Here is a 13926-nt window from a genome sequence, read left to right as displayed (position 1 = left end):
TGCAACTCATACTGTCAATCTCATGCTTGAAAGTATTGTCAAGTTTCCAAAATTTAAAAAGATTATCGACCAAGAAAAGTCTTACAATTTTCATTTATGCTCACCATAAGACTTTGTCATTGATGAGAAGTTTTACGAAGAAAAGAGACATAGTCCGGCCAGGAGTTACCAGGTTTGCATCAAACTTCCTCACATTGAAAAGTTTGATTGAGAAAAAAATCTAGTTTAAGGGCCATGTTTACAAGTGATATGTGGGAAAACTGTAAATGGCCAAAGACAAACAAAGGGAAATTGGCTTACTCTATTGTGATGAGCATGAGTTTTTGGAATGGTGTGACACTTTGTTTGAAATTATTTGCTTCTTTGGTAAGAGTTTTCCGATTGATTGACGGAGATAGAAAGCCATCCATGGGGTTTCTATATGGGGAGCTTCTTCGAGCTAAAGAAGATATCAAGGTGGCCCTTAACAATGTCGAATCAAATTATCAACCTATCATAGTGATTCTTGAGTCAAAAATGAAGGATACACTTTATGCAACATTGCATACCACAGCATTTTTGTTGAATCCCTACTACTACAAGGATAGTTCTACTGATCTTTATGGAGAGGTCGCGGCAGGGATTTTTGAATGCATAGAAGTTTTGTATGCCGATGAGTTTGAACTGCAAGATACAATTATTAACAAGAAATTTGCAAAATATAGAGATAAAACTGGGTTATTTGGGAAAGCATTGGCTGCAAAATCATGCGAAAAAAATGACTACACATTTGATCCATGTACATGGTGGAGTTCCTATGGTGCTCACACACCCAACTTGCTAAGAGTGGCATTGAGGATTCTTTTATTAACTACAAGTTCATCTGGGTGTGAAAGAAATTGGAGTGCATTTGAAGGAGTAAGTTTAAACTTTAATTAAAATAAATTATTAATTTTTAAAGTGTATGTTCATATTCCTGACTATACTAATTACTTTCTCGGTTTTATTTTAGATTCATACAAAGAAAAGAAATAGGTTGGATGTCCATAGGTTGAACAATCTAGTATTTGTCCAATTTAATGCTAGATTGTTTAACAACCAAAAAAAAAAGAAAGAAAGGAATGTCGACGTCCTTCTTGAAAAAGATGCTTCAAATGTACAAAGTTGGATTGTGGATGGTGGGGAAAAAAATGAAGTTGAATCAGGTTCGAGCTAACTTGGCAATTAGTTGATGAAACAACTGGGGCAGATGAAAATCTACAGCTCTGAAGAAGCTCTAGAGTTAGAGAACTTCACGAAGACGATTTTGAATCTGTCAAAATGATGATATTGATTTTGTGTCCGATGAAGAACAAGTTGTTGAAGATTTCGGAGAAGAAGTGGAGTAAATTTGTGATGACACATTAGACTATTTTATTGTGAATTTTGGAAGAAATCTGAATTCTTTCTTATTTTATTGAGATGACACATTAGACTATGTTGGGAATATTTTGAACGTATTTTAAATTTGATATTATTGTGTTGATGTTCTAGTATATGATTTATTATGTTTTGATATCGTAGAATCCGATTAGCGGCGCCTAGTCCCCGCCTAAGCGGCCTAGGCGCTAGGCGCTGGGCTAGCGTCTGACTAACGCCTAGCGAATTTTATAACCTTGCTTGTATTATATTGTTAGGCATGGCTACGAATCCTATGATTACAGTTGAACTATACCAACTAGCTGAATCAATCATTTAATCTTGCTGGGCAGTGGGCCATTTATTCTATTCAACCAACATAGTCTTTACATGATGCCTAATATTGCTTAAACAACCATTGAGTGTTTACTTATAAAACAGAATATTATATCATCACATGATAAAAGTGTGTAACTATACAATGTGACCCAAAGAAGAAATGATTCAGATTTCATGCAAAAAAGTTGTCATATGATAATCTTTAAGGATACGGAAACAAAGAAACAAGAATCCATCCCATTAGTTTATCGTTTAAATCAGAAACTTGTGTAGCATCTTCAAGCCTCTGTAGTGTCAAGGCTTGAAGTTCTGATTATAACTATCATTCCAGTTCGAATACCATGCTCATAGAGAAACAGACACTTATCCAAAACGAAATGATTTAGAATCATTTTCAGATAAATTTCACTTTTCTATGCAACTATATTTTGGTAAAACCAAGATGCTGAATATTACAATGTCATTGCCGCAGAACCCAATAAAAAACCTGTTTGCATACCAATACTTCAGCTTGGGGTGCTCGGGGTGAACGTGGCACTTCCTCTTTTGATTGCTTCTTTGCCTCTTTCATCTTAAGCTTTCCACGCTTCTCCGCTTTGGTCAGCTTCAAAACACCAGTAACTTCACCTACGTTTGATTCAGTTTCATCTGTTTTAGAATCCTTTGTAACTGTCATTTAAACAGAACGAGAATAACAACAATTCAATCAGCTAAAGTAAGAAAAATAAAAAAGAATTGAATAAACAGCGTATATCTCTTCGATAGTAGAGTTCTCCAACTAAAGTTTTCACCGGAAGCACATCAACTGGATCAACCTCGAGGGCACTCTACTCTTTCCCTTTATGTTCCAATTTCTTCCTCAACCGTTTCTCATACGGAGACTCTAGAGATCCCTCATTAGCATCAGCCACCCATGAAACATGCCTAATTTTTTATCTTCATCAAAACAATATCGAAACCAAACCTACTAAAAATAATCAATTCTGTAAACAACCTACGTAACCCAACGATGGATGAATGCACCAAAAAACTAAAAAAAAAATTGCTTAATTGGTGATAGAATGCGTGTCTAATTTGGACACAAAACCAGCGTATTCTAAATTCTCATTGAAGAACTACAAGTCCTCATCTTCAATTTCCTCGGCCGGAACGTAGACTTGTCTTCTGCTGCTTCTTCCCCATGTTAATCGCCGATTATCCACGAACTGGGAGAGGCATTTCAGCAGAATGATTTGAGTGGGCAAAAGGTTTAAACCCAAGCGAAAAGGGCTAGCGATAATGATAACTAAGGCCCGTTCGGTTGTCCAGGATTAAACTTGAACCAATAACGGCCCAATACAGATTTGGTCCTTGTGCTATTTTGAGGACTGGCCCATATCCAATCTGTAGATAATCGATATCAAGCCTGCGACGATATCGTACGGTTCTACGCAGGGATTGCACGTATCACCTACTAACGAGCCGAAAAGGTTTGATTCACTCAATTAGGTCAGCTCGGATTTGTGTCACACAAAGCTCTTGAATACGGCTAAAAAAGTTATCCAAACCCAACTCGTTTGGGTTGAGTAATGCTAGACGTGTATGCACCTGATAATATTTTGTACTCGGAAAGATATGAGTCAGCGTAACAATTTTTACAATACCCGATTCATACTCGACCCTTTTTGGTTTTTATTATGGTAAATAGTATTTTTCTCAATTTTAAACCTACCACCTCCATCATGTCTTAGAAATTTTCATTTTGTATGAGATTTTATGGTTTATGTACACTTAATATCCAATTAATATTTTGTGTGATTTATATGAATTGTTGAACTACATATAATATAATTGATGCCATTATATTTAGTTGAAAGTAAGTATGTTAAAGAATTTTCTTTGAATTCTTTTTATTCAATTTATGTTATGAAAGGAAAAATAATTATTGGTTTCCAAAATATAATTTATTTTTAAATTATCTTTCCTTATTAATAAGATTTTGTAAAATAATTAACTAAAGGTTTTGTCTCTCTAGATCTTCGATAATTATGATAAGAGTTTCATCATATGATATTATTGTTTAAAAAAGTTTTTTCTAATAAAATTTATGTTTTCATATTTTGTAAGATTCATTTTTGAATAAACTATAGCAGAAAAAATAGTCTATAAAGAGGATAAATTAGTTTCGGAAAAACATTTTGCACGACGAGAGATCGAGAGAGAATATTCTATTCACAAGAGCGTCGTCGTTTGAAGAGCGCTTGTAACGCTCGAAAATCAGTCCACGTATATCGTATGCATGAAAATTATTAAATTTCTAAAATATTTTAATTAATTTATTTTGGGTGCATGAATGATATATTTTGAGTGACTAAATGATTACTTGTGTAATTTTGCTTGATTGCATAATTTAAAGATTTTCATATGAATATTCAATGTCGGATTGAGGAAAGGAGATCGGAGTCGACTAATGTGCTAAGATTAAAACTTATATTTTATTTTAAGCCAAGAAATTATTTATTTTAAATGATTTATAACTTAAGCATTTTAAAGTCAAATTTAATTCATTAGATGATTTAAAAGACTTTAAGCGTTTAAAATGTAAATTTTTTAAAATTAAAGATTTAATCCTCGAAATTGTTGTGAAATATTTTATAATGATTTTTATGTCTTACTTAATTTATTTAATTAGTATTTACATGGAATTAAGGATTTTTTTAAAATGGTAATTTTTAAAATAAATATTAATCTTTAAATTAGAGTTTATCTTAATCATGGTATTTAAATTTTAAATAAAATTTGTGGGATAATTTAATTACCTAATTAATTTTTAGATTATTTATTAGAGATTTCTTTAACCCTAAACTAACTCACGCACACAATTCACTTAACACACACAGCCGTGATGTTCTCAAGCTTAGGAGACTTGGAGTTTTCAGACCATCTTGGCTTCTACCATCAACAATCACACTACCACATGTATTCCTAAAGTTTTAAGTCACTTTCGAGCAAGAAAACACAGCCGCAAACGTCGCTCTGATTGGCCTCCATCTTTCCCTGCAACGATGCTCGTATATTCGAGCGTTTTTAACGCAAATGCGTTTCTAAACTTTCTTTTTCCACCATTACAATCATATTATGCATGATTTATGTTACCTAGCATGGAAAATGTTTAGATCAACTTATTTGATGATTAGTCATATAATTTTCAAAGTTTTGACGTTTATACGCATATATGAGTCATGTTATGGATTCCAAAGGGTACGCTGCCGTTAGAGTATGATTAAGGGACGCGAACAAAGAAGTTTAGGTATGAAACGAGGGCTGGAACCGTGCATGGCTTAGGGAGGATGTTGGAATCATAATTTCGGAGTTGGACAAATAAGTGATTGAAGATTGCAGAACTAATCAGTTTAACTGAATCTAGTCAAACTGAAGTTATCCGAAATGATAATTAATGTGTTAAATAATCAAAGGCAAACCGAACTGATCAAAGTCAATCGAATGTATGAAGACAACTGAACTATCAGTTATGAGAGATCAGTTATACGCAGCATACCTAATTGGCTATATACTCAACTAATAATCAGTTGAACACGTCATCAGCTGAAAATATATCAAACAACCGACAATTTGTACATAGCAGACTGTACTCTATAGTGGGAGCGCCACATATCAGAATGTTGTAGTGTACTATTGTCAGAAGAATGTTGACACAATCAGAAAAGATCAACCAACGAATATAAATCATTAAAATGCATTCAATATTACCATTGGAAGCAAAGCCTATAAATAGCCTAGGAGTTCAGCTGAGAAAAAGACTTTGCGTAGATTCATTCTGAGAAAATTTTTGAGTTCAAACTTTCAAAAGTTCAGTTACGAAAAGTCTCACACTTATCAGATACATTCATAGCTTTCAGGCTATATTCTAGCACATCTCTTTATTGTATTCAATCTTTTGAGATCAGTTGTGCTAAGAAAAGAATATCATTAGTTTATTGATAAAGTTGTAAAGATACTAAGAGTTTCAGTTTGACAGTGTTTAAGACCAAACTAAAGTAGGTTATTACAGTTGCAGTAATTAATCAAATTCATTTAGTAAAATCTTATTCTTGTGATAAAAGTGGTGAGGTAGGAGCATTTGAAGTCTCCGAACATCTGTAAAATCTTCATGTTCTCTGTCTTAATATTATGAGCATTCAATCTGTCAGTCAGTTTATTTATGCACTACATTAGTTAACTGATTGATATAGACAACAAGATTTTTGAATTAAGTTTATCACTAAACCAATTCACCCCATTGAAAAAGATTTGAAAAACTTAAAGTGTTTATTCAACACCACTCCCCCCTCCGAAACACTTTCACTCATATATTTGATCTTTACAAGTGGTATCAAAGCGGTTTTCAATCTTGTTTCTGAATACCCTCTATTCATACGTCTATTCACTATGTCTTCTTTCAATAAAATCTCCATGTTCTCAAGAGAAGAGTTCGATGACTGGAAGATCAGAATGCAAGCTCACTTAGCTGCACAAGATGATGATATGTGGTACGTCATAACTGACAGACCAATGAGAATATTAAAAGCAAATACAGCTGTTGCAATAACTGATGGAGCACCATGTCGCATTGAAAAGCCTAGAGAAAAATGGACAGCTGAAGATAAGAGGAAAACAAACTTGGACAATGTAGCAAAGGACATTCTGTACAAGACATTGGACAAGATTACTTTCAGTAAGATCGACATGTGCATAACAACAAAAGAAATTTGGGAAAATTTGATTCAACTATGCGAAGGAAATGAGCAAACAAATTATAACAAACTTTCAGTCGCCATGAAAAAATTGACAACATCAAGATGAAAATAGGAGAGTCAATGACTTAATATGATGAACGAGTCAGCGACATCATCAATGAACTGAATGCACTTGAGAAAGTGTACTCAAACTAAGAAATTGTGCTGAAAGTTGTTCGATGTCTTCCCAAAGAATGGGATGTTAAAACAATGGCTATGAGAGAATCGAAATATCTAAACAAGGTTGAACTGCACGACTAGTTTGCATATCTTAAAGCCTATGAATTTGAACTGCGGACAAGAAAAGGAGAAAGTTCAATGCCAACAGTTACAGCTGCTCTCAGTGCCACGAAACTGGAACCAATTGGTTCAACTGAAAAGACCGTAGAACAGCTGAGTAATGACACCATGTCATTATTTGTCAAAAAATTTGGAAAATTCATGAGAAAAAATCAATGTCCTTCCAACGACAATATCAGAAAAACATATCTAAGGAAGAACCAAACTCTTGCTACAAATGGAGAAAAACAGGCGTTTCATCGCGGACTGTCCTAAACCAAAGAAGGACAGTCGGTATTCAAAAGAAAAGGGAAGAAATCAATTGAGCACCGAAGAAGAGATAAGAATGATAAAAGATCATTCAAGAAAAAACAAGAAGTTTTGTTGGCCGAAGAAAATAATTCAAATTGGGCAGAGACTGATACTGATGAGTTAGACTTTGAGAGCTCAAGCATTTCGAGCGATGAAGATGAAGCAAAGTGCTTAATGGCCAATGACGCAGAACTTGAATCAAGCAGTGAACAGGTATTTGATTTCAGTTCAACTGATTTTGCACGAGAAGAAAATGATATTTTATTTATTTTTCCTCCCCCATTTTTAAGTTATTTCCTTAAAAAAATAAATCTCTCGTACCCTGTGGATTCGACCCTACTAAAAATTACACTCATTTTATTTAGAAAATAGGAATTTAAATTTGGTGTCTCAACGACAACACATCATATCCTTTTTCAGTTTGTTCAGAGAGTTAAAATTCCAATAACCTCATTCGAGAGGTGTGCTAATTCTGCTAACAGTTTGTATGGAAAGCTATCTATAGATTTTTCAGAGTTGATCTGACTTCTCCGTAGAATGGTGAGACTTGAGGTGATGGAAGCCAGGCTACCAGTGATGTTTTCCAAAATGTGTTATTTAGATATGTTCAGTTATGGAGACAGAGCAACACTTGTAATTTCCTTAACTGATATATGTTGAGATACAACCATGAAGAGATTTGAATTTGAACTAGAGAATGGTCCTTGTCCAATCAGCAGAATCAGTTGAGCTTGAAAATGTTGTTCATTTTGCAAATCAGACTGAGTGACTGCGTCTTCAATCCATATCTGATTCCTTAACTCTGGAACAATCTCAGCCATTAATGTGTGCACTTTACTCATAAACACTTCAGCCTTGCTGATTGGTTCAAAACCACATCTCCATCTTGTTCATGTAATCCTGCAAAAGTTTCAATATTTGATCTAGCAATGTTGAAAGCTTCATGAACCAGGGCTTGTTCTTCAACTTCTTCATTGTGCAGATCCTTATTATGTTGTTGTGCAATAGAATGCAAAAATTAATCACTGGTAGCAAGAGAAAATTTCCTTGATTAGAGGATAAGAGGCTGGACTTTGATGACTGACTAGATGAAGATCCATCCTCTTGTATTGTGTCTTCAGTTGGGTTGACATGGACCTTATCAAAATTTTCTTTAGGATTGGTTTTAACTAGTATAAATAATTGATGGTCATTCTCCCAAACTTTGACTTTAACCTGCAGAGTGGTTAAATCCATGTGTAGATGATTAATTACAACTATGTCATCAAAGCAATTGGACCGGTTGGATTATAGTTGGCTCTGAGTTCTGCACATATTGGAGTGAGCTTCTTAATTCTCAAGAGATCCATCAGATAGTTTCTGAGTTGAAGTTCTTATGCAATCACCATAGTCTTGACTTGTTTCAAAATTTCGTTTTCAAGATAAATAAACTTATTTAGAATATCCTTCTTCTCTGTTTCTTGGCGAAGGTTACTGTTGAACTCAACTCATTCATCAAAGAACTCAATCTTGTTCTCAACATACTCATTGACTTCATCCTTTAGTAAGTCAATTTTAGTTTGAACTACATATGTAGACTCATTTTCTAGAGCATCAATCACTTTCCTTTCCTTTCCCAGAAAATGGCTTCTTCATAAAGATGGAATCCAGTCTTGACTTGGTGTACTCAACCGGTTCTTTAATCACAACTCCTTTGCATGGATTATGAGGTGGGAAGGCATATGGCATGGGAATAACCCTTGGATGGGCAGCCACGGCTTACCAGTTGTCTTGTCACGAGTTTTCTCAACGCTTGGTTCTTGGAATGCATATAGGCTCTTGACTGGAGTAGATGCCAGTATGGTTTAAGAGTCCTTGGCTTCTTTGGAGGAGTTGTAGAAGTGTGGGTCTCGAAGTCACTGGTCATCAGGACCAGTTTCCTTTTTGTCTTTGGGGCCTCAGTCTGAATGAATTTCTTCTTTGATGTCTTCTTAGTTTCAACCAGTTCCTCTCTTATCTCTTTCTTAACAACAAAAAACCCAGCTGTAGAGATGTTCATGGCTTGTCCCTTCGGCCTGAAAGATAAAATATTGGAGGCATTGAGAGCCTTGAACTTTTGAATGGTGACTGTGTCACTGATATTTATTCTAGCATCTTAAAAAAACCTTGAGAGGGGAAATACAAACCAGGAGACTGCTTCTCTGATTGAATCATATATTTTAGTCTAAAAGAGAATGACTGACCAATAATGGAAGAAAATGAACTTGCCTTGGCCAACAGACACTTTTCCACTATGTCAGCAAGCAACTGATATTTTAACTACATTTATTTCTTCAATTCTGATGTCTAGATAGCTTTGTTGAATGCAAAAAACTTTTCCTGCATTCCATCAATTGACTTTTGAGACACTTCAGATAAGGCATAAATCCCTTCAGAGGATAATTGGAATAGAGTAGAGAAAATTCATTGGCCAATAAGAAGACTTTGTTATCCTAGAAGCACTACAATACTTCCATCATCAGTGAAACACCTTTGTCATAGAAATTCTTCATATCTAAAACATAAATTTCTAGATAAGATCTTCGAAAGAGTAAGAGTCTAGATGAATCGATTCAATTCAAAACTTTTGTGACAGCAGAGTCTTCCATTGAGTAAATTGACTCAAAATTGATGGCAAAGGTATTCATGATATAAGCAGAAAGTAGTAGATGCAACCATTTTGTTGTATAATCTTGACAAAAGAAAATGGTTAGAGATTCAAAAGATAAACAGAACGCAAGCAATGCAGATAGATTTAAGAAATTTTGAAGACGATAAAGAAAGAAAAAGAGATTAACTAGTAGTTATATTGAGTGACCTTTTGAATTTCACAGACTATACAAGTGGCAGTCTGGCTATGAACAAATTTTTTTAAAAAAAATGTATGAACCAACCAATGAATTAGATGAAATAAATAAAATCAAGTTGTTAGGTCACCCTAAAAAGATTTAATGAGGAAAAAATAATTCACTAAACAAACTATTAAATGATAAGATCAGTTATATCAAGAGTGTATATGTCAGTTTGTCTACAGAACTAAACTGACTCTTAGCAAGAATCAAAGAGTAATTGACTAATCTCTTATCAGTAAGGCTTTGAGATTTAATTTTCTCGAGTGAAATAATAACACAGTTAAGAAAATTCACTAAGTTCTAAACCATTTCTAAAATAAGAAAACGTATTCTCTGCAAGTGGTTTGATGAAGATATTTGCAGCTTGTTGCTCAGTTAAGACATATTCCAATCTAATGTCCTTATTCAACACATGATCTTGACGGATGTCAATGCTTAGTCCGAGAGTGCAAAATCGGATTATATGTGATAGCAATTACACTAGTGTTGTCACACAAAATTGGTGACTCTTGGACATTGATACCATAGTGTCTTAGTTGTTTAATCCAGAGAAAATGGGCACTTCAACTTTCAGCATCTAAGTATTCAACATCTGCAGTTGATGTTGCAATATATGTTTGTTTTTTTCTAAACCAAGAAATTAATCGGTCTCCAAGAAACTGACATGATCCATTTATAAATTTTGAATCCAACATACATCATGTGTATTCTCCATCAGAAAGTTCAAATAAATTGAAAGATGAGTCATTAGCATAAACTAATCCAACATTTTGAGTTCCTTTTAGCTATTTGAGAATACATTTGGAATCTATGAAACTAAACTGTTTAGGATCAGACTAAAATATAGTACACATATGTACATAAAACATGATATCAAGTCGATTAGTCGTTGGATACAGTAGTGAACATATCAAACCTCTAGCTACTGGTGCAAATGTCTCATCAAAATCTATGTCTTCTTTGCAACGAAGCTAGCTTTGTTTCTGATCACAGATCAATCTTCATTCAATTTGTTTCTATAGACCCATCGAGTTCCAATGAATGATTGATGTGTTGGTCTTGGAACCAAATGCCATACTTTGTTTCGATCAAACTAATTTAGTTCTTCTTGCAATGCTTATATCCAACTGTTGTCCATTAGTACTTCATCAATTTTCTTAGTCTCCAATTGTGAGATAAAAGCAGAATGTAAGAACTCATTTAACAACTGTTTTCTTGTCATTAGTAGGGTTGAGGTGTTGCCAATTACCAGTGAGGGTGGATGATTTTTACTCTTTCATTAGCATGGACCCAAAGGGTTATTATTAATATTGTTTGGAGTACTATTAGTTAAACTTACCTCTGTTTGGTTCTCATCAGTCCGGTTGTCAGCATTCTGAACATCATCAGTTTGGTTCAAATCGTTTTTGTTAAGATAAATTTGGTTATCAAGAATGTCATTTAGTCTAACTGATTGGCCTAGTATCTCTGGTCCGGTGACTGAAGAGTTCTTGTTTATATTTATCTCATCTTAACTTGCATTATCTAGATGGTCAGTTTGCTTGTCTGTCAGCTTTGTTTAATAAAAAACAACGTGCACATTTCTTCAACATTTAAAGTTTTTTGGTTAAATACTCTAAGGGCTTTACACACTATAAAACATCCCAGAAAAACACCAACAAATGATTTAGCAACAAACATAGTCAAATGATTTTTATCATTATTACGAATGTAACATGTGCATCCAAAAATGAGAAAATATGACAGACTATGATTACTCTCACTCCATATCTCATATGGAGTTTTACAAGTTTTTTTGTTGATAATTGATATTATGAGTGTAGCATGCGGTGTTGATGACTTCTGCCCAAAATATTTGTGAGATTCCTGAATCATCAAATATAGTTTTGGCAGCTTCTTTCAAGGTTATGTTCCTTCTTTCGGCTACTCCATTTTCTTCAGGATATCGGGCAGCTGAGTATTCATGATGAATTTCATGTTCTTACAAATATGAATCAAGAGTTTTGTTAGTAAATTCAGTTTCTCGATCACTTATGATCTTGATTACTGAACTTGATTTCTCATTTTGAATGCATTTAAGAAATTTTGTCAGTTGGGTATTGATGCAATCTTTATCACATAAAAAATTTAATCCAAGTAAATCGAGAAAAATTATCAATAATTAAAATAGTATATTGCATTCCCCCTAAGCTCATTATAGGAATTGGACAAAAAAATCCATATGCAAGAGTTCTAAGCATCTAGTTAATTTTTTATCTTTGTTTTTAAAAATAGATCATACATGTTTACCTAACTGACATGCATAACATGCATGATTCTTGACAAATTTTGAGTCAGGAAAGCCATCAACCAAACTCAGTTTATGCAAGTTGTTGATGGATCTAAAATTAAGGTGATTCAGCCTTCTATGTCATAACTTTTGCTTATCTAACTTCCACAAAGCATGCCGATGAGGATAGATAGTTACTACTCAAGTGAGTATTATAGGTATTGCCCTTTCTAATTCTTGACAGTAAGTTTTATTGTTGTTATTCTTAATCAAATATTTCTCATGAAATTCAACTAGGTAGCCATTATAACAGAATTGGCTGATACTAATTAGATTAAAATAACTTTGCATCAATTTAAAAATAAAACAACGAACTATTATTTGAAAATCCAAACAAAAGAAATTCAAAGCATAAAATCGTAAAACGTAAACCAAACCTAACTTTAACATTTTCAAAAGTAACTTGACTATAACATCCTCTCCAAAATGATGAGAATCCAAGTACGAATGAGAAGCAAACACGATTATCAGAATCGCACCCTCAACTCAATAACAAACAAGGATCTATTATGTTGTCCCGATCTTTTGAAACAAGTAAAGATTTGTGATATTCACCTCTAAGATATTAAATCTTAGCAACAAATATCAACGAGGATAACAATTGAATCTCGAACGAACCTTCAAAGAACTTGTTTTGACAATCTGAGCGAAGAAACAATCGACAAACGCCACAAAGATGAAATATTTGATAAGTTTGATTTGGTTTTCTTCTTTGAGAAGAACAAAGCTTAAAGCTTTGAAAGTTGAGAAAAACTCAAACAATTTTCATATCATTCAATTATATTTTCGTTCATAATGTTTACAATGATTAAAATAGACAAAACAAAACAAGAAAGGTGTGTGAAAAGGCTTAAATAAGATAACTAGCAAATTTGACACGGAAGTGCGCCTCAGGACCGCGGGTGCGGTGCAGACTGGACCGCGGGTGCGGTACAGTCTCGGGAAAAAAATTTTTTTTTTTTTAGCACGACCGCATGTGCGGCCCTGTTTGGAGCGCGGGTGCGCTAGACCTTCGGCAATTTCACTTGAATTACATTCCAAAGACCTCCAATATTATTCCCATGAATCCCAACCTCCTCTAATTTAGACATCCAACTTGTAGGACTTCCTTGATAGCTCATCATGAGTCCTTGAAGTGCATCTTTAAACTTCTTACTTCTTCCCCTTGTTATAGGTCTTTCAGGCATTCTTTGTTGAACTCCACCACTTGCTTGAATATGCTTGATTCATCTTCTTTTATCACAATCAAGCTTGAATGTCCGAAGCAACAACACATCTTAAAACTTCCCCCAAACATTTGCACACGGTGCCTAACCAGAATCATATCATACTCCCCTTCTTCAAAAAGATTTGTCCTCAAATCTTGTCTACCTGCACAAAAGCGAAGCAAGTTAGTAATAACAAGGATGATATTATCAACATGCTTACCTTTAAGCTCAAGATTGTAGACGCTATTATTTACTCGCTTCATCAGCACTGGAAACCCCAACTTCACGGTCGCCTTTCCTATGTATTCATCAACTTTACCAAAGCAATGATTTTCTCTCCCAAGCTCCTCCGCCAATTAGGTGTCAAAGACTCCCTATCCTCATCACGTTCACTTCTTCTGCCCACTCTTCTATTCTCCTCACATCGCCTATCATCA

At 34.3% G+C, this 13926-nt stretch overlaps 1 protein-coding gene across 1 annotated transcript; it reads left to right on the top strand.

The window, feature by feature from the left end:
• Positions 1–249: 249 nt before the first annotated feature.
• On the top strand, positions 250–1195 carry LOC140839004 (uncharacterized). Its single transcript, XM_073205631.1, has 2 exons — positions 250–897; positions 992–1195. The coding sequence occupies exons 1-2, from the start codon at positions 250–252 to the stop codon at positions 1193–1195; spliced, it is 852 nt and encodes a 283-aa protein (XP_073061732.1).
• Positions 1196–13926: the final 12731 nt, after the last annotated feature.

Source organism: Primulina eburnea, chromosome 8, assembly GCF_022965805.1.
Source record: "Primulina eburnea isolate SZY01 chromosome 8, ASM2296580v1, whole genome shotgun sequence".
Lineage (NCBI taxonomy): Eukaryota > Viridiplantae > Streptophyta > Magnoliopsida > Lamiales > Gesneriaceae > Primulina > Primulina eburnea.
This window is presented reverse-complemented; position numbering and strand designations above follow the sequence as displayed.

What these genes read in the sequence shown, in the direction of transcription:
- LOC140839004 (XM_073205631.1), top strand. Translation starts at nt 250, where the DNA reads ATGTGGGAAAACTGTAAATGGCCAAAGACAAACAAAGGGAAATTGGCT. An exon ending in ATTGGAGTGCATTTGAAGGA is followed by an intron (nt 898 to 991) that starts GTAAGTTTAAAC and finishes GTTTTATTTTAG; the next exon opens with ATTCATACAAAGAAAAGAAA.